The sequence below is a fragment of the Zeus faber genome, assembly GCF_960531495.2.
Source record: "Zeus faber genome assembly, chromosome: 20".
In the NCBI taxonomy this organism is placed as follows: domain Eukaryota; kingdom Metazoa; phylum Chordata; class Actinopteri; order Zeiformes; family Zeidae; genus Zeus; species Zeus faber.
The window spans coordinates 22925904-22952679 of record NC_137207.1 but is presented as its reverse complement, the minus strand read 5'-3'; the positions used below and the strand labels follow the sequence as shown (position 1 = coordinate 22952679).

Sequence of the window (26776 nt, the reverse complement as noted above, 5' to 3'; positions counted from 1 at the left end):
TGACAAATTTGGCTATGAATCGCCAGCACTTTGGTGTCATCACACGGTGTCTGTTTGATCCATTACAGTAAGCCACATAACGACAGCCGAGGCCCGTTGTCTGCAGCGCGCGTGCGCGGACAATTTCTGTGTTTCGCACGCCCATTTTAGCCGCGCGCGCCGGCACAACAACGTGTCCCGGGGGTTCAAGAGGGAAATAGAAATCAGAGGCGCCCTTCGGTACAAGCTGTGCATGTCACGCCCCCACCGGCGCCGCAGGAGCTGGGTGGGGTCCTGCCGGGTCCCGCTGCCTCTCCACCGACTCGGGGGACGTATCCATCAGGGAACAGCAGCATTATCGGTCTTGATTTAATATTGATTTAGGATATTGATTAAAGGGTGATTCAAAGTGGTAATTCATAGATTTGAACAATCAGACCCATGGCTACTTTGGGCAGCTATAGTGAGGACTTGGTGTGTAGAAAACATGTTTTCATTTGGAATGTCATTTGGAATGACATCTCAGGACCAAACTCCGCTTCATTCTGTGGCCGCGGTGTTACTTCAGGAGCAGTGATTTTTGCCTTTAGGTTCCAAGTCGTCATAACGGAACCATGCCAGGTTTAAGGTAGAATACTGAATTTAGTGCTGAGTGGTAGGATGGTGACTGTCAATGAATTCCCAGGAAACAGAGCTTTTTAAAAAGAGCACCCTTCTATTTTTCTCACCGCCGATAAACACCATCCGAGCGAAAATGAGGAGCGACAATTTCATTGAAAAACACATTTTATTGTTCTTTTGATGCTTTGAATTTCACCGTTTTCAACCACGGTTCTATAAAAGTGTTGGGCTTGTGGCAGGGACTGGGACTGGGACCCGTTCTGTCAGCGCAGCGCCGCGGCCGACGGTGAGGACGAACCTCCAAAAGGTTCCGACAGTGAGTGACCGAGCGCCGCGGCTTGTTTCTCTATGCGTGCGTTGTGCACAAAACCACCGCTGCGTCGTGGGACTCCGTACTCGGGTATAGTGCAGTACTCCTGGCCGTAGCGGCACGGCCTTGAGAGGAGGGGTGCCATCAACCGATATGAAACATTACAGGAGGTTTGAGACGGAACCGTTTGGGGAAAATCCTGGCCTCCTGTTGTGCAGCGTCAACTATTGGAAGTAAAAAGTTGCTGGCTGGCCTAGACTAACATGCTTACTCTACCTATCACCTCATGCACAGCAAAGTGTTGTCTAGGAAACAGCTAATAGTGCATTCAATGTTAATATTGTCCCTTTTATTTATGTGTGTGTGTGTGTGTTGTGCGCACGTGTGCGCATGTGTGTAAACCATTACTAACTTTCACATATTATATTCCACATTATAACATACAACACAGTGTTTAGCAACAAATAAAACACAGAACACAGAACGTCATCAATAGGTGAGCTATACGCTAAAATTATAAGAAGTCAAATGAAAAACAACAAGAATTAAATCACAAAATAAAAGGAAAAAGCCGTCGGCAGATCGGCGCCGCGACCCGGCGCGTAAGAGGGGGAACGTAAAATGGCAGCTCACCACATCGCGGCCTGAATCGGACATTTCGGCTTCGCAAAAAATTCCGTCCCGCGGCGCCGTCACAAGACGAGTGCCTTCACGACGACCAAAGAAACGGAGCAAAAGAAAACAACAACAAAAAATGAATAACGCATGGAGATCTGAACGTGTGGACCGTGTCAGCCAGTGCAAAGCTACAACGTCCTGCGCGTGAACCCGTAGACGTGAGTGTTCATCGGGGCCGAAGGAGCAGGAGAAGGGAGGCAGGTTCGGCATCTTTTTATTGCTCGGTGGTAGCTTAAGGACTTCCTGTCGCACTAGAGAGAAGACTGACCATGCGGCGACTGAGGGGCTGATATATCGGGGTGGTGGGGGGGGGCCTGACCTGCATTTAAGGAACCGGGGTTCAAGTTCAGAGAAACAACAACAACAAAAAACAAAACATACATTTAATGTACATTCTCCTTCTGAAATGTCCATGTTTGTGGTCCTTGACATACATTCTGTGGAACCCCCCCCTTCCCCGTCTCCCCATGCGGTCCACCAGTTCAGGGCAAGTCCGTCGCCGCCGCAAGGCAACTTTTGGAGTCCGACTGAATCACATTCAGAGCAGGGTTTTTTCGTCGTTTAGAGTCACCACGGAAACGAGAAGAGACATCAGTGGAAGTGAGTGAAGACCTAAGAAAGCTGCATGCAACATCGGGACCGAATTCGGCGGATCCTCAGAGAGGAGTCCCCCGGTCCGGTGCACTTTCGTAAGGTAGTCCGGTGTAGCTGACTTGTTTTTTAATTTTAAAATGTTTTTGTCTTTTCTTTTTTTTTCTTTTTTATTTCTATTTTTTTAAGTCTTTGAGAACAAGTTTTACAAAGAAGAACATTAATACTAAATTCGATTGCCGATCACAGTAGCCCCTGACTGTTTGGCTGGTAATAGATAGAGAGGAGGAGAGTAGAGGAGGATAGTGCCACAATACACAGCTGTCATTGGTCTTTGACCTGCGGGTGATATACTGATAAATAAATGCGGGTGGTGTTTTTACGGAAACCCGAGGAGGAATTTTTCCGGCAGCTATCGCAACACCAAATCAGAAACGGGAGCAAAAAAGATGCGGTGCGACGCACAGTGCATTGCCAGGTCCGCTTTCCTCCCTCCTTCCACTGTGGAGGAGGAGAGCTTATGTCTCCACTGTGGAGGACAATCACGTTCAGTCAGAGAGTAGGTAGGGGGGTGGGGGTGGCGGGGGTGGTGGGTTTCCCTGGTCCACGAGCGTAGCCCCCCCCCGAGGGAGCAGAAGGTGGACAGATGTGTGTGTGTGCGTGTGTGTGTGTGTGTGTGTGTGTGTGTGTGTGTGTGTGTGTGTGTTTGTGTGTGTGTGTGTGTGTGTGTGTGTGTGCAAGCGCGTGCGTGTGGTCATGTTTCGTCCTACACAATGAGCGGTCCGCGGCGGGGCTGCTTGGGAGCCTGCCCCTCCCTCGCCTCGCCAGCCTCCTCCTCCAGGTTGATGTTGCTGGTGGAGGCGTGGTTGGGGCGGGGCTCCAACACCGGCCTGTACCCGCCAAGGTACATGAGACCTGCGTCAGTGAGAGAGAGAGAGAGAGAGAGAGAGAGAGAGAGAGAGAGAGAGAGAGGAGATACCCGTGCGTGAAAAGACATCCTTGTGTTGTGCCGTAGCAGCGCCATCTAGTGAACACCACTCCAGCCCTCCCCCAACACCATCCTCTAGGCACACAGTTGCATTTCTCTGTTCTAGAGTTACTGTGAAGCACAAAAAAAAATTGCCTTTTCAGAAATAAAAGAAGATCTAGGGACGGTGCTTGTGAACAGGGAGATGTGAAATGAACGTTACTCCAGGCTGCATGCACACCAAACCCCCCCCCCCCCCAGCGGCTGCTTCTTCATGCTAGATCCATTTGGACGCGTACGGCAGGAAAGTCGGGGCTCTAACGCAAGGAGGCATCAGCTCATACACCCTGGATTTTTCGCTTTCTTTTTTGCCGTTCAGCCTTAAGCCCAACAAACCCACGAATCCACCCAGCCTGGTCCGGGGGCAGCAGCTGTCCCAAACCATTAGAGCGCGTTAGAAATAAAAAAGGTTTAGCTGCGCCAGGGACCAGGGAGAAGGGAGAAAAAAGAGAAACACCAAAGTGAATGATTGGTAACCCTTGTGTTTGCATTTACAGCTCTCTTATACGGTGGCCCTGGGAGCTGAATGCACTGCAACTTAAGAAAACACAAATAGACAAAACACAAGCAAATTATGAAAAACACAAAGGCATACACAGAAAACACAACCGCATCAACAGAAAACACAACCGCATTAACAGAAAACACAACTGCATTAACAGAAAACACACCCGCATTAACAGAGAACACTCGAGACTTACCAGTTGTGTTTTCTGTTAATTGCGGTTGTGTTTCCTGTCTGTTAATGCGGTTGTGTTTTCTGTTAATGCGGTTGTGTTTCCTGTCTGTTAATGTGGTTGTTTTCTGTTAATGCGGTTGTGGTTTCCGTTAATGTGGTTGTGTTTTCTGTTAATGTGGTTGTGTTTTCTGTCTGTTAATGTGGTTGTTTTCTGTTAATGTGGTTGTGTTTTCTGTTAATGCGGTTGTGTTTTCTGTCTGTTAATGTAGTTGTGTTTTTTCAGTTAATGTGGTTGTGTTTTCTGTTAATGCGATTATGTTTTCTGGTAATGCAGTTGTGTTTCTGTTAATGCGGTTGTGTTTTTCGTAATTTTCTTGTGTTTTATCTATATGCATGTGTTTTCTTAAGTTGCAGTGCATTGAGCTCTCAGGGCCACCGTACTCTTCCGTCCACAGCTGTTGCAAAATTTGATTTAAATACAAGGGATATGGGCACTTAGGAGCTGTAATAATCATATAGATTATACAGTAATATGGGTAAATGACAAATATACAATATCATAATTATATACTAAAGGATAATAATAATAATAATAATAATAATAATAATAATAATAATATAAAGAATAGAATAAAAAAGGAGAATCGAGATACATGCACATTTTTATTATGTAAAAAAATATGTATTTTGTTTATTCACGCATGTCAATTATAATTTGTAATTTGTATAAAATGTCAGGCGTAAATAAAGCCTTGTAGGTTATTCACTTTTTTAACTTTTATGTCACGAAACTCCCAAAACGAAAAAACTTTTAAAAATATTAAAAGTGGTTTCAATTACTTTATAGGGATTTTTATTTTATTTTACATGTGTCTTCATATTGAGTTTATTTGAATCATGATTGATTTGGACACAAAAAAGACTAAAAAATGTCATGTCATTGAACCATCTATAATGAGGGAGAGGCAATTTATAGAACCTTTTTTTAAGTTAGTTAGTCATTTTAAGTTAAGTTAGTTAGTCATTAGGGACAGATGTAAAGCAGGGACAGCTTGTATTATGTTGGGTTTATTTTTCCCGTACAAATCACACAGTAATCAGACGAGAAGGGGGTTGGGGATGGCTAACCAGGCCGGGACATGGTGCATGGCCGGTGTGCGGCGGTGGAACAGTGCGAGATACAAAAGCAGCCGAAAACAGAACGTGACCCTGGTCTGCCGGGCCAGACGTGACTCCATACCTAGTCCTCAATGTGCACTGGGCACGACTCCTCGTCTGTCCATCGCAAAGAGGGTGGAGAAGAGAAAGGAAGAGGAAAGGAGGAAGGGGGGGAACAGGAGGATGTATGGGAGAAAGGGGTAGAGCGTATAAAACAACGTCACAAAACGGGAGAGAGCGAGAGAGAGAGAGCGAGAGAGAGAGAGAGAGGAGAGAGAGAGAGAGAGAGAGAGAGCGCGAGAGAGAGAGAGATAACAGAAGACTTTTTACGACACACAAAGAGAGAATACATTGCACCACATTCACCGTACATGTTTGATGTTTGGGGTTTGGGGGGTGGGGGTTTTCGGGGGAGTGTGAGCTGAGAGGGGGAGACTGAGGGCGAGCGGAGGAGGAGGAGGAGGAGGAGGAGCGGGGAGGCCTTTTTTTGGGGGGTTGTTTTTGTTTTGATCGAATCGAAGCAAGCCCACTGCCCAGCCCCGCGGGGGTCCACCTCCGGGGGGGGGGGGGGGCAGAGGCTGCGGATGGAGGGAGCGTGGAAGGAGGGGGGGGGGGGGTGGACTGCAACTCATCGGCAATGAGTTGCAGATGTTTTTTGGCGAAGCGGCTCGGAGCTGGCGCACACTGAACATGAACTGGAACTCCGGGATGGACCAGACGCATGGGTACTCGTGCACGCACGCACACACACACACACACACACGAAACTCAAACACTGCATGCAAAAAATGCACCCACAAAACACAACCCCAATCGGAGACACACACACACACACACACACACAGACACACACACACACACACACACACACACACATACTGGAGCTTCTGCTTTTGGGAGAGTGCACAGCCTGCTACGACTGGCACGACATCCACAACAACAAATCAGCACGACACCAAAGGGAAGGGAAGAGGAGAGGAGGGCTGACGGCTCCACATCTTCATGCTGGGTGAGGTCCTACAGCGGTCGGGAGCCACAGGCACCTCACCTGGAGCCCTCCAAACGCACTAGAGGGGGCGGAGGGCGGGTGGGTCCTGCTTTAACGGCAGGGTTTTTTTTACGATAGATTCGGAATCCTTATGTTGTTTGTCCTTTTTTTTCCCCCTCGCCTGAGGGGTCTGCGCTCAGTCCAATAATTTCCTCCCGTTCTATGGTTACCAGCAGACGAGATGCTACATAGGAATAATTCCCGCCCCCCGCCGTTCCACCACCCTCCACCCAAAAACACTCACGCTATGACCTACATTTTCAAATAAATCTCAATCCCAGAAGAAATACATTGACTGAGTTGATGGTTCTTGTTACAACTGAGAAAGGTTTTCAAGTTTTCTACATTCCGCTACACCTCTCTCTCTCTCTCTCTCTCTCTCTCTCTCTCTCTCTCTCTCTCTCTCTCTCTCTCTCTCTCTCTCTCTCTCTCTCTGCTACATGGAACACTCTCATGCCCAGTCCTCCGCTCTCATTGATCCATGTTCGATAGGTTGCCACTCACCGGCGAATCGGCTGTCGGGAGCCTGCTCATTATCCAACCCCAAAGAGGGCGTGTCACAGAGGGCGGTGCCCTGATTGTTATTGGTCAACTCTGGACACCTGCTCCGCCCACCTGCAAGCGAGGGCAAAGGTCAAACAAGAGCAGCCAGGCACAGCAGGGGGGAAGTGAGAGTGGGAGGGGGGGTGGGCTGGGTCAAGGTGGGGTGGGGTGGGGTTGGTGGGGTGAGGTTGGTCGTCACTGGGTGGCCATGCTGGATTGGCGATATCAACCTGGCGGTGTCTGCAGGCGTCCTTAAAATCCAAGACTTTTAAACAACCTATTAATAGCCATTTAAAATAATAATCGATATGGATAAGATCTATTTCTCATCTACGCCCTAGTAAAGAAAATAACATCGGTGGGTTGACTACAGAAATAAAAACAATGCGCATCATAATCTCACAGTGACGTGAACAAGCAAAATCTCCTCCTCCCTTACTGCATTTTAGGTGTTTCGGTGACAAAAAAAATAACTTGCTCAAAATCGAACGACGGCAAACTCACAATATGTTTTGTATGTTACCTCGACTCTCAAACAATATTAACCAACATCGCTGTTAACTTTGTGCCGAGTATTCTTCCTAGCAGCCCTGAACTCAATAAAAATGAAGGCGTGCTTTAAGGACGCACAGACACCCTGGGATTTGATCTAATTCACACACGTGCAAGACTTTTGGGGAAATAAAGGTTAGGGTCGCTGCCGCTTCTCGCATGGCCACATAGCAGAAAATGACATTAAGAGATATAGAATGCACCAGTGCCTGCCGGTGTGCATGCACGGTGTGTGTGTGCGTGTGTGTGTGTGTGTGTGTGTGTGTGTGTGTGTGTGTGTGTGTGTGTGTGTGTGCGTGCATGTGAATGCTCATGTGTATGTGCACGTTTTGGCCTGTTACACACACTGCGCAACTCACGCAACCTATAATGCCCCGACGCAGGTGTCATACGCCCACCACCAGGGGGGCGCCAAAACCACTCATTCGGGAGGAGGAGGCGTTGGGTGGGGTATTTAAGGACGGTGGGGGGGGGGGTTATTATTATGTGTATTCTCAATCGCCGTCGGAACGCGGCGTCGCACAGATGGGCACACGCCCCGATTATTTCCATGAGACCGCTCGGCCTCTCCTGCCGCGTATCCGTGTCAAACTGGCGGCGGTCGGGACCACGCCCAAGAGGTGGCATCCATTCCGTCGGCTTCGACTTTGAAAGCACACGCCCCCGCAATGACAGATTTGTCCGGGTACAAACGATTTACCTTTTTTTGTAAATTATTCTGCTTATTTTTCTTGTTTGAATGATCAGATTCGCTCCAAACTTGGCAAAAAATCCCAGTGCTTTTGATGGCGTTCTTGTCTTCGTCATTGCAACAATTTCCCTAAACTGTATGTGTTATTATAACAGGGAATTGGATGTTGCTCGTAGGAGAACACACCGGTGAGCGCCAGCACCGGGCCCCGCCCCCTAGCGCCAGGCCCCACCCCCCGCCCAATTTGATCGGTTTGAAGCGTGACAACAGCCCACAGCGGCTCCGCCCTCTCCGAAAAACGGTTGCTTCTCCCGTTCTGGGAAACAACCTCGAGGGCCTGACGCGCGGCGCGTCAACAATTTGAAGGGTGCGTAACAGGCCTCATGAAGAGGAAGCGGCCCGGATGAGTGAGTGAGTGAGTGAGTGAGTGAGGGAGTGAGGGAGTGATTGATTGGCGGAAACAGAAGCCGTGACGCACGGCTGGCATGGATGCACATGCCTGCAAGCACAAACACATCCTACAGAAGCACAGACACAGCGGACAGGACGCCAGGCAGCACACGTTCTCTGCTTCCCAGGGGGTCAGTGATCACTGATTGGTCATTGAAGACACGTGCCGGTGTTGGCTGGTGATTTCAGTCCGGGGGGCCAAGAAATTCAGAATTGGATGACGGATGACACACGCACGCACGCACGCACGCACGCACGCACGCACACACACACACACACACACACTCTTTTTAAAGACACAAAGTTCAAACTCATCTCATACAAGGGGATCTTATAACATGGTCCCTGCTCATCGTCCTCTTGGTCACACTCCCCATATAGTACGGCTCTCTCGCTTTCACACGCACACATGCACACAAAATACAGCACACAAACACACACACACACACACCCACACACACACACACACACACACACACACAGCATGCTGTTGCATGACAGATGGAGGTTTTACTTAGAGCGCAGCTTCACAAAGCGTGTGCAGACAGCCAAGCACTCCATGAGACAATATACGAGTAGTAAGAAAAACATCCCATAAAAGCACGTCAACACATGCGCGCAATTGCAGACACACCCCCTAAATGCACGCCCACAGGTATTCGTAATGCAGGGCAAAGCATGCCATTGCAAATTGAGAGCATGGATCGCGGGAGAAGCTCATTTAAGTGTGAAAAAAAAAAAAAAAAAACTGTCTGGATCATGAAGCAGCACTGTGGAACGGGCCGGCATGCACTTTCTTTTTTTTTTGTTGTTGTGAAAAAGACAACTCTGAAAAATGAGTTTTAGTGCATTTCTCATAATACACCTTATTCACATGTTTAAGGCTGCTTTGCGCCGATCATAAATAAGGCAATGCAGATGTTGTTTTAGCTCGGCAGCATTTTAAGGGGACCAGTGAGATCGTACGGTTTGTCCTCGCATGGCCGTGGTTTTAAGGGAGAATCGTCCTTTTTCACAAGGCCCCGGAAGCGATGGATGCAGAGGGAGGCGACAGATCACACGGGTGGAGTTTCATGACAAAGAGTTTACCCTTTTCGCGCGCCGGAGACGGGCAGTCCTCCTCTGTGACGTCGTTACCCTGTCGGCCGGAAGGACGGAGGAAGAGGAAGGAAACCGCTTAATAGAAACCCCGTCGCAAGTGGACAGATCAAAATATGCGGCCCGCGTGCCACTCCGGGGCGGGGCGCGGCGCTCACCTCCGAGTCCTGCTCCTCCGCCACCGCCACTGAGTAGCTCTTCTCCTTTGGCTCCGTGGGAAGTTCCTGGGCGAAAAGGGAGGAAGGAAAGGGAGGAAGGGAGGGAGAGATAGACGGAGCGGAAGAAGGTCCGATGAGGAGTGGGGAGGTGGGGTTCTTAAAAGGCGGTTTGCTGTGCGTGGCTGATTTTTTTTTTTTTTTTCGGTTTTTGGTTCTTTTTTTTTTTTGGGTTCTTTTGTCAATCTATAGGTTTGTATTTATTATTTGTCGTTAAGTCCAGCGTACATTACCACATCTCTGCTGTTTGTTAGTTATCTTTATTTAATATTTTGGTTTGCTGTGAGGTGCATTTGATTGTCAACCTCGCAGGTTTGTTGTACATGGAAAATTGATCCATTTCTAGTTTAGTTTTTAGGTTTATGTACATTAAATATTTTCCAGGTCATTTTCTATGGAGCTTTATGGTGTATTGTCATTAACTTTCTTTTTTTTTTCTATCATTTATTATTCTATTATAGTAGCTTTATAATTGTCGTTGCAGTTTAAGTATCTATCTATCTATCTATCCATCTATCTATATATCCATCTATCTATCTATTTATCTATCTATCCATGAGTTATTTTTGGCCATGACACCCAGCCACTTGACTCCTGAACGACCGGTGCCTCTCAGATTATTCCTTTGTGGCTCCCCCTCTCTCACCCCTTCCTGCCTGGAGGGTCCTCGGCTCTGCATGGGGGCGTCGTTGTTCTCCTCCTCCTCCTCCTCCTCCTCCTCCCCCTCCTCCCCCTCTTCCTCCTCCTCCTCCTCCTCGGCTGCATCCCCCCCGTCGTCCCCGCCGCGCTCCCCCTCAGCCCCAGCCAGGTAGGACCCTGACATGGAGGACATGGTGTCAGTGCTGATGTGGGAGTGCTGCGAGTGGGACGACGCCATCGACATGACCGACTGGGCCAGGCTGCTGCTCACTGGGTCTGGCAGTCACACACACACACACACACACACACACACACACACACACACACACACACACACACACACACACACACACACACACACACACACACATTTCGAGTTGGGCTCAAGTCAAAGGTTCTGTTAACACCCTGTCCAGATGATCTGGACCTCACAGATACATTTCTGAGACTGGCCGGAAAAAGCTCCACATCTGCGACACACTGGGAGCTGTGGCAGTGTTAGAGTACAAGTAGTAGTGTAGTAGTGGTGGTAGAAGCAGTAGTAGTAGTAGTATAGCAAAAGGAGAAGTAGTAGTAGTAGTAGTAGTATTAGTAATAGTAGTAGAAGTAGTGCAGTAGTAGTAGTAGTAGTAGTAGTAATAGAAGTAACAATAGCTGTAGTAGTAGTAGTACTATTAGTAGATATAGTGTAGTACTAGTAGTAGTAGTAGTAGTAGTAGAAGTAATGGTAGTGTAGTGTGAACACCGCTATGTCCTCAAGACTAAATCCTTTGAGAACAGGGTGGTGTAGTGTGACTGCAACACAGACGTTAGGTTTGTAGAGGTGGTGCAGCCTGGGAGCGCCTTAAAGGACCCAGACCTTCTCAACAGTATAAGGGCGTTTGGTTCCTTCTATTCACAGTGGGACGAAAAAATATCTTCAACTTGACAGACAGACAGACAGACAGACAGACAGACAGACAGACAGACAGACAAGTCGAAAAAGCTCCCAAAAAACATGTATATTTGATCGATGTTGGCCCTTTGAGGGACCTGGGAAAACCACTTAAAACGGCATTTCCTTTCTCTTCCTAATCAGCACGGTGATTGATCCGGGTTAAAGCGGGATTTATACTCCTGCAAAGATACACGTGAAGGTCTCCGCGAAGGGGGTCGTGGGTAACCAGAGAAAACCTTTTCTTTTTTTTCTTCTGTACGGTTCACTAAATGTGACACTGCCCCTTAGTCAACACATAAGACATTAAAGAAAACAGCCAACCACGCCCATTAGGAGAAGCAGAATCCAGCCTTTAGGGGTGGGACTCCTTTTTTTTGGGTCCTACCTGCGCGCATGCGTGCGCGCGCACGTGTGTGTGTGTGTGTGTGTGTGTGTGTGTGTGTGTGTGTGTGTGTGTGTGTGTACCCTCTGGGGAGGTGATGGTGGAGGACAGTGGCGTCCCGGTGCAGGAGGACTGGTCGATGGCCCCGGACGAGGACAGGGTCAGGTTTTCACTCTCCGGAGTCACGCCGCACTGGGAAAAACAAGGCGAGCGGGAAGACGAGGCCTTAAAATAGAGCACGGGCGTCTGGACCGTACACACCCACCCACACGCACGCACACACACACACACATACCTCCTGCTGGTCCACAGCTAGTTTGCGGCGGCAGGCCTGGACCTCAGATTCGCTGCAAGACTTCTCGTCTTCCTCCGGGAGCACCGAGGAATTCTGGGAGAGCGACCTAAAACAAACAAGATCGTGTGGAAGTATAAATAGCGGAGCAGCGGCTCCACCGCGCGCGACGCGTGACGCGAGAAAGAAGAAGGGAGCGGCAACGCGCAGGGGCAAGTGATGGCGGGGAAAAGGGATTCAAATAAATCGAGTCCATGTGTCTTAACTGCCCGTGATGTCAATTTGGGAATACAGTATTCAAAAGGGGTTCAAAATCCCTTTTGGATTTACTACTTAGTTTTTTTTTTTGTTGTTGTTTTAGTCCCTGTTAATTTTATTTTATAAAAAGTTTTTATTGTATGATTATTTTTTAAGAGCCTGGGGTGGGGTGGGGGTAGTCAGAATGGTTGTTCTTTTATCGTATTCCAAAATTGTAAAAAATAAAGTTCCATACAAACTATGAAAGGAACAGGTTGCTTGCTGTTAACGCTGCGCATTGTGATGTAAACGTTTGGATTCATTTATAGCGTCGCCTTTTTTTTAATAGATATTGTATATCGATGTTAAATGGCTCCCCGAGGCCCCCAAACTCACTTGGAGCCGCTCTTCTTGAGCTTGAGTCCCTGGCTGGAGTTGGAGTGGTCTAGCGGGGACAGGGAGCGGGCCGGGGCCGGGTGGGTCTCTCCGGAGTAGGGGGGCAGCGTTCCGGAGATGTGGCTGGGGCCCGAATGGAGCGGGGGAGCGAGGCTGGATGTGTTCAGGGGCCCGTTCAGGGCCTCCAGCAGGGACACCACCTCGTAGCCGGGTGGGATGTGCTCCGACGCCTGGCGGCAGGAAGAGGGCGGCGCGGGTGAGAGTTGAAAGGACTTTGTTCTTGTTTTTGTGTTGATCAGCTGAGCTCAGATAGACTTTGAGAATGTGAAAACTGAAAGGTCATGAAGTTGAAAGCTAGAACCGATTAGGACAAGTCCCGTACGCTCGCCGGTGGACACATCACACGCACACACACTCGCGCGCGCACACACACACACACACCCACACGTGTGTGGGTGTGTGTGTGCGTGCGTGCGTGCGTGCGTGCGTGCGTGTGTGTGCGTGCGCACTGTACCGAGTGCTCCTCGGAGTCGGAGGTCTGGGAGGTGATGACGGGGTTAAAGCTGGTGGGGGACAGAGGACTCTGCTTCTTCCTCATGGCTCGGATCTGCAGCAGAGCTCTGAACGCTGGGGAGAGGACGGAAAGGAAACGGCGGAAGAATTAAGAGGCAAATTACGGAACGACAGCCTCCAGAGGCGAAGAGTGCGGAGTGTTCTGGTGCATGCATACTTGGTGCGTGTATTTGACATCCACATTTTATCTCATTATTAGACTTTGATACTGATATTTCCGGCGTCTGATAGTTAGAGTTCTTTGAGGTACTTTCGGGGTAAGTTCGTCTATTTATCTCACAATAATGGGTCAATGACATCAATGACACTTGCGTCCGGACCAATTATCGCTCAAATGAACTAGATACGGAGATACGTCTTCGAGACAAAGCCTCTATAACGCGCGCTCAAATTTAAACCAGTTTTCTTTTTTTTTAAAGTTCATTCATTTTGGGAGTTTCGCGTCTTAAGTCTCCAAGTGTCACCTTTTTAGGCGGTCAAAATAGGCCCTATTCACGCTGACGTCAAAAAGCCTTTCAACAGTAACAGACATACATGAATAAATAAAATCTCAAAAGCAACGGCAATCGGGGGTCATTGCCGATTGCCGTTGCTTTTTCGGGAAAGTGGAACCGCCCTCTAACCGTGGCAGCCATGACTCTCCGGACGCTTTCGTCCTTTCTTTTTTTTTTTTTTTCGGACTCACGCAGGCGGCAGATGGGGCAGCAGTTGGCCTGGTAGCGCAGCGTGTCGGCGCAGGCGTTGCAGAGACAAAGGTGCCGGCACGGCAGGATCAGCGTGTCCCGGACGTCCGACAGGCACACCACGCACTCGGCGCTGTTGTCGCTGATCTCATCGTCCGCCACCTGCGGAGCCGGCGGCACCAGGACGTCAGGGGGGGGGGGGAAGCGAGCGCGGGGGCGGACATTTGCCGTTCGACTCAAAAGGGGCCTCCTTTACCTTTGACTCCTGGCTGTTGTACTTGTTCTCGATGCCGTAGATCTCCTGCAGCAGGTAGCTCACGCCGTCCACCTGCTCGGGAGCACAGAGCAGCCTCAGTTCCTCCGTGCGGCATCGATGCTTTATCAAACGTTTCGTACGCGGACGGCGGAAGAATACTCACCACTTGTTTCTGCTTCAGAGGTTTCACACAGTAGCTGCCGTCCATGTGCTGCCAAAAAAAATCAGTGCATTCAGATTTCAGCGGGTACGCATCGCCGCCGGTGGCGGGAGGAGTGCTTCCGAAGCTCAAGTACAAATGCGCGCGCGCAAAATGACTGGAGGGAAAGTGAAGCGCCACGTCGACTTCTCCCGCTTGGGTAACAGACGGTAAGTACGAGCTCTAAAACGTACTGAAAGTGTTAAAAGTAAAAGTACTTGTCATATTTGGTCTGTAATACGGCGTAAGGTACGACTGTGCCCGGGTGCTCAGCATATCCGGTCTTGCTTTTGACAGATACAATATAAATCCTGATTTAAAGAATGCGCCTGGATGTAAATGTACAGAAATGTAATTCCAGATTTGAAAGATATTTGCTGTGCTGGGTGCTGGGTGAAAGTCGAAAGTCCTTGTAACTGCAAGCCTCTCTTCTCGATTTACTTTTTAACAAACTCTCCTCATAAATATGACGATATTGGTGTTTTTTCAAACGATATGAGCGACCGTTGTGTTATGGCCACGGCCAGGCCAGCTGCGCTCCCAAAATCAAGACCACAAATTGTTCCTGAACGACATTTTAAGCATCGCTGCGAGCAAGCTTTCCTTCATGACTTGTGGGACCTTTGACTGTAACGGGATCCCGCTCATTAACGGCTTGGAGATTTCACGGTGCTTTTTACTCATATGATCGGCGAGCACGCCCCCTTCCGCAAATTTAGAGGAAAAAAATCTGGGTTTTTTTTCCCCCCTCGGCCGTCCAGTCTACCAAAAGAAAGGGATGTAGCCTGGCTTTAAGGCCAGAAAACACAAATCCGAGGCTGGCCGGCCGTTTCTTAGACGGCTCCGAAACCCCTTTACCGCTCTCGTCAAAAAGGCAAAAGCAGAGTTGTACCTTTCGAAAAACCGCTACGGCAGTGACTTCGAGGATCCTAGGAAATCCTGGACGGGAATAAAATCCAACATTTGGGGGCGTGACCACGAATGAGTTGCCAGGCTGCATCGTACCACGCAGGTATACTCTGACTGATAAACCAGCCATTCTTAACTGCTTCAATGAACATTTTGTATCTTGGGCTTCTTTATTTGCGTCTTTACGTCCAGATTCCAAAACAGCCTTGTGGGCAGAGGGTTCACTGTTCACCAGGCCCCAGCTGTCCTCCTCTTGGTGTGACAGGGGTCCGTGGAGCCTTAAAGCGACCGGATCCAAACAAACCCGCAGGTCCCGACGAGCCTGATCCACGGCCTCGAGTTCGCTGTGGCCGTTACAGCGGAACCTCTGGCTCATATTTTCAACCTCGCCCTTTCCAACAATGAGACTCAGAACATATGCACATCTGCCCGTGTCCTCCCCTTCGCCGAAAAGGGGGGGGGGCCCTCGGTCGTTAATCACTACAGGCCCATCTCCAAATTATGTGTTTTTAAAGTTTGGCGAAACAACTCCAAGAACTTTCCGACACGGACATTCTTAAAAGTTTCTACTCTCAAAGGCTCCGCTCTAAAAGTATTCCATCACCACATCAGTCAGGTTTTGGAAAACAACACGCCACTGTAACCGCTGCTCAAAGTGGTGAATGACATAACTGAAGCCCCCCTGGGCTGCAAAGAATATTGCGCAGCGCTTTTGTATTGATTTGTCCAAGGCCTTTGACACGGTCGACAATGTCACCTTGGCGGACAGACTCTACAACGTCGGCTTATCCCGCCCGGCGTGCCGTCGGTTTTCAAATGACTTATCAGCTAGAACACAATGCCTCCAGTTTGCTGGGGTCTCCCTCCTCCTTCCTCCCTGTATCAAAAGGCGTGCCCCAGGGTTCCATACTCGGACCACTGCTGTTCTCCATGTAGGAATAATCTTTGTGATCATTTATCAAACGCTAGGTTTCATTTCGAACATAGCACTCTTGATCAATGTGATTGGTGCAAAAAAAAACATATTTATGTTTTTAAGTACATTTTTCAAGTATCTGTACTTGTACCTTGCTAACTTTCCTTTTCTCAATATATTCTACTCTCATACAGACAAAAGGATCAGAAGGATTATTATGATAAAGTTACCCTCTATCTATAGGGGGTCTATGAGTGAAAACTCACACTGGTTATTTAATTGTCATGATAATTGTCAATCTTTACATTTTAATAAATAAAAACTATTTAAAAAAATTTATGAAATTAAATAAAATAAAGAACGTACACAAGGGATGATTATTCGGAACAGAACTGACAAGGTGAGCGGCCGTGGGGGGTGAATTCACTGTGATTTTTACTTCCTTACCTTCTCAAACGTGGCCAGCAGCACGTGAGAGTGTCCCATGTGTTCTACAACAACAGAGGTCAATTGTTAGAGGAAGCTCATCACCAGCGTGGAGTCATTGTCAGAGCGGGACTGAGCTAAGAGCGGCCGCTGACCTTCGCCCTCGTCCACCACGGCCTGCACCACCATGGGGAAGATCTCCTTGTCCACGTCGAACAACAGCTGAGGAAGCGGGAGAGGAAGGGAAGTGAGAAGAGAGAAAGCCGTCTTTAACACACCCACGCACGCACGCACACACACACACACACACACACACACACACACACACACGCACACACCCACAAACCGAAATCCAACTTACCTCCTCGTCCGCCCATTCGCTGAGGTTGACGGAGTGTGAGGGCAGACAGAACTGCTGGCTGACTCCTCTCTTGAAATGCACCGTCTCCGACTGCAGGGAGCTGTCCTGTGGTAAATAACTGCAGACAGACGTGCGTTTGCTCAATTCTAATAAGGCCCAAGCCAGGACTGGACAGTAATGATTAAAACAGTAAAAAAAAAAAGATCATATTCAAAATAAAGTTGATTATAAGCTGGTATATTATAAAAGATGATATATTTTTGGTATTAACGATCAAACCTTTTTTTAGCATAATAAATTGAGTAATCATTTACAGTATTGATATTTCTTTATTTTGTTAACTCGGCCAAGGAATGAGTCAGATCAAACTGGAGTCAATGGAGCAATTAAAGTCCAAACTGAAAGCCAATTTTTGGTCCTGCGTCCTCCAAAGATATCAGGGTGTGATGACCGAACACGCTGCATCACCAATTCGTATGCCAGCCGTGATATAGAATGTAGATAGCTGACTCATGCAATATAATCATGATTAAAAAGTCTGGAGCCAAACCAGTGTGACGCGATGGGTTTAGGTTGTGGTGGGTGAAATTTGAAATGAAATCTTTTTTGCAATCATTTATACTTGTAATTTATACCCTATATGACCATACCAATTATAATAATACCAATTCTGTATATTTTTATAGGTTTGACTATTTCTGCTTTGTATTTCTCTGCATTTAGTGTGTGTTCTGCAATTTTTTATTTTTTTTATTTTACTTTTTAATCTATTTTATTTTGTTGTTGTTATTATTATTATTATTATTATTATTATTATTATTATTATTATTATTATTATTTATTTTCCCCAGACTGTTCCGTTTTTTTTATACAAAGAAGACACAGTGACCTAGTGTAATGTTAAGGGTCTAATGTGACTGAAAATGATATTGATATCAGCAAAATCACTCCAATATTTGATATAACGTGCTATTCATTGAAATGAGGAACAAGTATGATAACAAACTAATAACTATGATAACAAATACTTTATTTAAAAACTGATCACACCGAATCACACACACACACACACACACACACTTACATTGGCACTCCGCTGTGGAACTCCTCGACGGCCTGGTAGTAGATCGTGATGGCCACCTGCGTGTCAGCGTCAAACGTGAACTCCACGTTGTAGCACGCCCTGTTCTTCACCGCCACCTCCTCGCCGGGCAGCTTCAGGTCCTCGCTACACCTGTGGGGGAGGAGGAAAGACGGAGTGAGGCGACGGCGCGAGGAGAGGAAGGGGGAGAGAAGCAGACGGGGGGGCCAAAGAGAGACGGGGCAGAGAAACACTCGGCCATCAAGTCGAGTTTCAGCTGCGAACGGCGGCGCAAGTCGATACAAGTCCATTAAGGACACGGCAGCGAGCGGGGCCCCGGCCGCCGCTATCGATCCAGAAATCAATAATCGGGCGCTTGAATTTAAGGACGCCGCTCCCGTAAAATTGTGCCTCCAGACCCGTCGTGTCCAAAACTGGCGATGAGGGCTTACTTACCGTACCAGCCGCAGTGTGTCCTTGCGGATGTTGATAAGGCTTCGTAACGTCTTCACCGGTTCCTGAGGAGGAGGGGCCGCGTAGGGGAACTGGGGGAGGGGAAAAAAAACAAAACAACGACACAAAATACTAAAAAATCCCTTCAATATGTGCCATCCACACCGTATATTCTAATGTGTCATTTCACACCGCAGTGATTGAGTACGACAGAGCATGAAGCTACGTCCCTCACCCAAAAAAAGGCTGTTTTACAGGAGAAGTGAATTTTTGCAGAGGCCTTAAGAAACCACTGTCAGTCATCCCCAAAGTTCAGGGAAGTTCACCGCTCCTCGCCGGGACCGTTTCCCTCTCGCCCCCCGACGCAAAAGACTCCAGAATCCCACCGTCCTCTCAGCACAAATCATATCGTCTGGCGCTGACAGCGGCTAAACCGGAGAGAAAATATGCAGCGGCCGCGTCTTTATTTTTTTGGAGAGTGACACCTCAGACAAAAGTTGGCCATAATTCAACACGCGCGCGCACGCACACAGACACACGCACACACACACACACACCGAACACACACACACACACACACGCACACACACACACACACACTGGTAGTAACGTGTATTTGCTTCGGGCTGTGCCGAATACCACATGAAGGGTGTGTGCGTGTGTGCAATTCAGATCAATCAATTGAACCCAGTTAATTATATGTTGCTGTGAAAGCCACTCCTCCAAACTTTAGAGGATTTATTGATGTGTTTTTTTTCACCACTTCACACCCAATCCTTCCACTCCCCTGAGCCATTAAGGCACGCTGAGTACGACCGAGCGGGCGTGGCTCGGTCCTCAATGTTTAAGTCCGTCGGCCTGTTTTAAATTGCAAATTAACCTTTTGTCTGTTTTCATTCTCTTTCATTTCTATCCTTTTGTTCTCCTTTTCATTTTTATAATGTCCTTTATGCCTCACGTGAAGCACTTTGAATTGCCCTTGTGTGTGTAAATGCGTGCAAATAAACCTGCCCCGGCTGTGCCACGGGGTCTGGACGGAATCAAGTGTTCAAAGTGCGAACGAGCGATTTAATCAGTTCCGACCAGGGTTTTCTTTTCTTTCCTTCCTTCATTCCATTTATTTTCTGGCAACCTTAAAGCTGACGGTTTGAAAACAGGGCGGGGGCGGTTTCCAGTCTGGGAGAGGATGTGGTTAGATACCTCCAGACTGAGAGCCCTCACCTAGACCTGGAGGAGCAGCCATGCTGGAATCTTGGCCCCACTGTGTTTGTTTGTGTGTGTGTGTGTGTGTGTGTGTGTGTGTGTGTGTGTGTGTGTGTGTGTGTGTGTGCGTGCGTGCGTGCGTGTGTGTGTGTGTGTGTGAATGGCACCACATTCAGTATTATAAACATCTGGTAGCAGCAGGAGTCAAGCCTGTAAACCACACTCGCACACACAGATAATAAAAAGCCCCATTCATATAGAAACCGTTTTATGTTTCATAACCTCAAAATACTGAAACGGCGAAAATATGGTGGGCGTCTTATAAGGTCGTATTTCCATTTTGGACTCGTCGATGTCAGACAAAATGTTGGCTTAAAGGCTTATTGCCAACATTTTGTCTACTGTTAAGTTCTTCACCGTTTCTATCTGAAGTTCGTCTTTCTGCTTCACTTTTATTTTTATTTAAATAAATAAAAATACATTTTATTAAATAATAAAAAATACAATCACTTCATTCATTAGTTATTGTAAAGGACTGTGTATTTTTTTTAATTACCTTTTATTTTTTAGGTCATTTTTTATTTTTATCTTTTATTTTTTATTGTTTTTATTTCTAGGTTATACATATATGTCATTTATCACTAGGTTTAGTAGATATTGCCATATGTTATTGTGCACAGTTACCTGTATACAGTATATTGCCAGTATATTATCTCTATTATTATTATTATTATTATTATTATTATTATTATATTTGTATTGCTTTATTCTTATTTATTTTTGCCTTCTGACTTGAATAAAGTATCTATCTATCTATCTATCTATCTATCTATCTATCTATCTATCTATCTATCTATCTATCTATCTATCTATATCTATATATATATAGATATAGATATATATATATATATCCTTCACTCATTTATATATCTGTGTCATCTATTTATATATCAATCTCATATATCATGAATCATCTACCACCACGACTGACAGAAAGACAATCCCTGCTCTCCAATTTTATGTCTTCTATAACATGCTTATTGAATTTGTGCGTAAATGTACGTGTGTTTGTGTATTTATTCAATGTTATTCAGTGTGTGTTTGGGACGGACGGGTAATTTGTATTTTGCTTCCTCCGGTTCTGCCATCACAGTGACTGTGCATTATGAGAACGCTGCCGTCTCAGACTAAATCGTAAGCATCTAAATCAGCAAGATGACCCGTCTGCATATAATGATAGGACCAACCTGCCCAGACAAACATAGAGGACATACACACACACACACACACACACACACACACACACACACACACACACACACCCCGATCGATTACACTTGGCACAAACATAAAAGGTGAACACATAAAATATTCAAAGCTTGTAAGACACACACCACACACACACACACACACACACACACGCACACACACACACTAAAGTGAATGAATGTTGCTTGTGTAAATCCCAGCAACTCAGGCAAAAGTATCTATGACCCCCCATTATGTTTTTAAGGAGATGTGTGAGAGGAGTGTGAGAGAGAGAGAGAGAGAGAGAGAGAGAGAGAGAGAGAGAGAGAGAGAGAGACTAAATTATCTCCACTTATCTGTGTAGATATTTTTGACAGCAAAGGTTAATCTCTCTATTTTAAGGTAGCTTCACTTATCTGCTTGCATATCTTGAACAGCAGTGTTAAAAGAATGTTTAGGGTATCCCCACATACACTGTAACTGTAATAGAAAGTATTTTCAAACTACATTATTTATACTTATCCATTTAAAATGTAGGTTTATCAGTTTAAATTGTAGGTTATCGACACTAATCTGTATATACAGTATACTGTATATACATACTTTTAACTGCAACCTAAACCTTGTATATACATGTTTATAATATATATATATATACATGTTTATAATATATATATATATACTGTATACCCACATTTTTTTCACTGCAACAAATAGAGAGAGAGAAAGAGAGAATGAATGAGAGAGAGGGAGAAAGAGAGAGAATGAGAGAGAGGGAATGAATGAGAGAGAGAGAGAGAGGGAGAGAGAGAGAGAGAGAAAGAGAGAGTGAGTTTATGATTTTGCAGTACCATCTGCTTGGAAATCAAGAGAACTTATATAACGGGGCAAATGAAAATATAGCTTATAACACACACACACAAACACACACACACACACACACACACGTTTAATACACCCCATCACCAGCTGAATTCGGAGTGCACAGAAGGAAGATTATCAATGCAGCATAATTGGACAAAAAATAAATAAAAAAATCCTCCTAATTTTATCCCCTGTCTAGACAAAAACTGCGGCCTGCCTGCAGGCGATGAGGGAATGGAACGACAAAGCCACCCCCCCCCCCCCCCCGCCTCCCGTAAATGTTTAATCTCCTGCTGGCGACTTATTAATCAGAGAGAGTAGAACACACTCTGTAAAGTCCTGAGACATGTAAAGTCTAAATGAGAAAAAGAAAAAAAAAAAAAAAAAAAAGAGAGCAGATTCTTTATTCCCTGGAGTGGAGTCCATCACGAGCTCTATCTGCTGTGACTTTGACCTTGGAGCGCGTGCTTGATACCGAGGGGTCTGCGGAGGGGGGAACCACTTCATCCGTTCAGCTCGGGATGATGATTTATTTCAATTCAGTGAACAGGAAAAACCATTTGAAATGGTTTTTTTGATGTTGGCTCCCACCACCGCAGCAGCCGTCGTGGCTGAATGTGTTGGTTTCCCTTTAAAACCCACTGGCTCCATGACAGTCTTGTTCTAAATATCTGTTGTTTTATGATCATATCTTCATTCTGCAGCCCCTATAAAAATCGTATTCATACTGAGAGTTGTGCTGATACCATTTTGTTGGGGGGACCAAATACAAAATTTGGGGTACTTTCCAATACTGTATGTACACTAATACAGGGAGTATAAAAGTACTTTTACATTACAATACCGCAAGTTTTGGTAAATATTATAGTGAGATCGCCGATCTCGAAGAGAGCGTGCATGTTTCGTTCGTCTGTTGATTTACTGCTCTATTTCAACAAAATGGGAAGAAAGAAAAAGTGAAACTGTAACCAAGTTTTAATAAAATTTAACCTGCAAGTCTCATAGTTCCAGCGGCTTCTTTGACACGTCTTGGGTTTTATTGGGGGTTTTTTTTACGCCACACTTTTCCGGGGAAATTCAGTGTGGGGGGGGGGGGTTCCGGGGAAAACTCTCTCACAGTTTATTCACCGGAGCGACTGGTTTTTGTCCATTTTCTACACTGACAATGTTCTTGTCATTACATTTATTGTACATTACCATTTTTTATTACATTGTTTTTTTTTCTCTCGTCTGAGGTTCAGCTTTCTGGTTTACTGATAGCTTTATTTCATTAGTTATGGTATGTGACCTAATTTTTCAGGTATATTATTTATTTTGTTCATGTTTTTGTTATTTTTTTTATATCATATATTGTGTTGTTTACAGTTGGGGTCATATTTTATTGTGTACAGTTGCAGTCATTGTATATTATCTTATATTGTCAATATCTATCTATCTATCTATCTATCTATCTATCTATCTATCTATCCATCCATACATCTATCTATCTAGTGTATCTATCTATCTATCTGGTGTATCTATCTGTCTGTCTGTCTGTCTGTCTGCCTGTCTGTCTGTCTGTCTGTCTGTCTATCTATAAGTGGAGTATCAGACTGGATCTCCATTTCCAGTGTATGCGCAAGACAAAAAATGTCTTTCAATGATTTTATTGTTTCCTTTTTCTATAGAGATCACAATAGCCTATAGCCTCAACCACCCCACCCCACCCCCTGTGGAGTTGGTTGCCAGTCGTGTATGAAACACAGTAGAAGTGTTTCAGTGCGAGAATCCTGGACCTACCGCGACCGGTCTGGTCCCCAGGAAGTTGAGGTCTGTGTTCTCCCCAAACAGGTAGCCCTCTGGGTGGGTTGAGTCAAACTTCTCTCCCCCCATGATAAAATGGCTGGCAAAGTAGCTCCCTGCAGGCGAAAAAAAAAACCAAGTGTATCATTCCAAACAAAGTAAATAAAGCACGTGATTTCGTAGAAAAGCCAGAGCAACAGCATGTAGCGCAGCGGGAGGCAAGACCAAAGCCTGGAGAGGAAACCCTGGCAAACAATGAATCAAAAACACACTTTCAGTGCAAACTTTCTAAATCTGGTTCTGCTGTTCTCGGGGTGGGACTCCAACAGCTCGCCCAGCTGTTGTTTGTTGCCAGTATTTGGGGGAGTTGACAAACCCAGTAAACAGCAACCCTGAGGTCGGGCGTGGTGTATAATCACGGACACGCCTGATAGGGTGATATTGGTAGATTGGAGGCTAAAAGGAGTCTGTGTGTGTGTGTGTGTGTGTGTGGGGGGGGGGGGGGTTGCTTTTTAGTCACAGGAAAGCCTGGCCGGAGGAGGGCACGTGAGCCAATTTGGATAAGCTCTCTTTGGATCATCTGGGGGAAAAAAAAAAAATAGTTTAACTCATATGGTTATTTCTGTATTTCTGTCATTCTGCAGAAATACGTCACTGGGGAGCGTGTTCCTGCGCTCGTCTGGGTTCGGGACTCGGCCGCCCTACGTTGGTTCGGCGTGATTATTCATCGGCTGCGCTCGAATCACGGCTCAGTTGGGGCGCCCCTGCTCAACGTCTCAACCTAACCATTCAAATGAGCCGCCTTTCAATATCCAAGGGTATTTGGTATGACAACATCTGTTTATCAAAAGCTCCATATTAAAGCTAAATCTAAAAAAAGGGATACAGTGAGGTTCGCGGTCATATTTTTCAACCCGATCCATCGCCCATGATGACACAGTGATTAGAAGGACACCAGCCGGACGGACAGACCCACAAACAACGATTAACCTCAATAACGGCTCTCCCTCTTCCCCCTCACGTCACATTATTATGGTTTAGTCCCGGCGGAACGGCCGAGCTGAGTTGGTGCTCTGTCACCAGATGCCGGGGACAGGAAGACAGCTCAGTTCACAGTTCCTGGGCCAACACCCCGTTCCGGCACTGTGGCGACAACCGCTCTACCCCTCTGCGCTCCACCGGGGTCAGGCGGCTCCGGATGTCCCAAACATGCATCAATTGATCAGAGCTGCAGGGAGGGGGGCAACCGGACAAATCAATGGGACGGGCCCGCGAGTGGCAACTCTGGAGGTGTACTTCGGGATGTAGGTCCCATTTAGTACCAACGTCGAAACCATGACAAAGTCACAAAGTCTAAAACATGTTGCGGGGGCTCCTACGGTGTCCTCCGTGTTGCCTAAAATAAGCAGCAGAGACTCAAGATATACAAAAAGCCCCCAATCGGACGGGATACACTGGCGGAGGCCCTTGCCCCAGCAGACATTTTCGACATGCAGGCCCTGTGGATGGCCGGGCGTCAATAACATGAGTTGTGGGACTATGTTGTTATGGTGACACACTCAGCTTGTGTTTAACCCTTCCATGTCAAGTCAAAATGCCCGACTGGGAAAGACGTCTGTTCTCTTTGTCGGGCAAAAGCCAATAACTCCTCTTGCAATAACTAGGGCAGCTTATTTGCATTGGTGTCAGGAACAATCAGGTGCTTTATTAATTGACTTTATCATTTTTTCCTGACGTGTGCAGATCACCACTGATGCTGATGCTGATGCTACGGTCAGGAATAGAGTGTCCTTTCGAATTCTACTGATAGCCCAAGATGGAAAAGGGATTTCTTCACGACTGACTGAAGATCCCCCCACAGGTAGCAGCTGCTCCAGTCCCATGGAAGGGCTGGTCTGATCAGTCATTCAGGGCACGACAGGCATCATGGTGACTATGAAGGATTGATTGTGTGAACCCCCCCGGTGCCCGTGGAGAACAGCGGTACAACAATCCACGGTGAGCGAGTGTGCGCCGACCCCTTACCGGATTTCGGCGGATAGCGGTACACGGAGCTGGACGGGATGTCCACTTCTTCCACGCCGATGTTCTGTCTGCTCGTCAAAGCTCCCATTTCCAGCTCGGATTCGGCCGCTCAGTAACGCTCGCACGGCAGTCCCAACGGCGCCGGGTTCATCGAACCTCTCCTCAGTTCCGAGCGTGCGATCCGCTTCCCATAGCCCGCCCTCCTCACCCCCACGCTCGCTCGGGTCCTGTAGGCCCCTGGCGTGTCGCGGCCAAACCCCCCCGCCCCCCCCCCCCACACCCCCCCGGGGGATTAAGCTGCTCTCCGGCGGCTTATCCCTCCTCGTCGAACCGCCCGGACCTTTAACGGCGAGGCGCGTCCGCGCGTCGCGATCCCATCTCAGAGTGCGTGTCCCGGTTCCGGAGTGAAAACCTCCTCACGCTCTCGACATCTTTTCTTTCTTTTCTGTTGTTGGTTGTTCTTTTTTTGTCTTGTTTTCTCTTCTTTCTTCTTTTTTTTTTCGTTCCGTTTCACTGGTCACCGGTCACTGGTCACCGCCTGGAGGTGTCGACCGCTTTAACGCTGGTGCCTTCTCTGTCCCCGGATGACGTCAGGGACAAATCCGGACCGTCGGTTTTGCGCAGTCCCATCCAGCAGCAGCAGCAGCAGCGGCTCCACCGTCGCTCCGGTTTGACCTTCCTACGCTGAATGTGGGATCAGGGCTGACTGCAGTGCAGGGTGGGAGGAAAACACAAACATTCGAGTGAAAGAACAACAACACGAGATTAACCTGACACTTTACACAGATACAGTTTATTCCCATATTATCACAATATAATGATAGGCAACAGGTACGCTAACAAATGTAATACATATTTTTTTATTAAATGTATTAGTTCGTTTATTATAAATGTATGGGGGGGGGGGGGTTGTAGGTCACTGACGGGTTTTTTTTTGCATTTGATTTTCTTTGTTTGCAAACTGTATCGACACTCTGAACAAAGCCAATTGCTTGCTGAATTTGTCAGCAAGCCCTAAACCAGGGAAACATGTTGAAAATCATCTCCCCCGCAAAAGAGTCGAACAGCCTTGAATATGTTGAACATTTCAATGTATCGTTTAATAGAATAGAAAGTCCTTTTATAACCTATTTTATAATGAGGACAACTGAAGAAACGAGGGATTGTGTGTACTATTAAATTAATCTGCCACCATGCCACTCCCGACCAGAGGGGGGCGCTCTGTGTTTACGCGCAGGCAACAAAGCCGCCAATCAGCCCCGGCCGAGCGGAGA

At 46.9% G+C, this 26776-nt stretch overlaps 1 protein-coding gene across 1 annotated transcript; it reads right to left on the bottom strand.

Annotated features, from left to right (window-relative positions):
- Nucleotides 1-747: 747 nt before the first annotated feature.
- On the bottom strand, nt 748-25687 carry rnf157 (ring finger protein 157). The gene is made up of 19 exons (XM_080021836.1): nt 25503-25687; nt 23475-23593; nt 18384-18472; nt 17931-18080; nt 16847-16964; nt 16641-16707; nt 16507-16550; nt 14199-14246; nt 14036-14107; nt 13782-13941; nt 13038-13150; nt 12524-12753; nt 11894-11999; nt 11682-11790; nt 10287-10555; nt 9584-9649; nt 9417-9465; nt 6596-6706; nt 748-3094 (listed from the first exon to the last, which is right to left on the bottom strand). The coding sequence occupies exons 1-19, from the start codon at nt 25588-25590 to the stop codon at nt 2946-2948; spliced, it is 2157 nt and encodes a 718-aa protein (XP_079877962.1). The 5' UTR covers nt 25591-25687; the 3' UTR covers nt 748-2945.
- Nucleotides 25688-26776: the final 1089 nt, after the last annotated feature.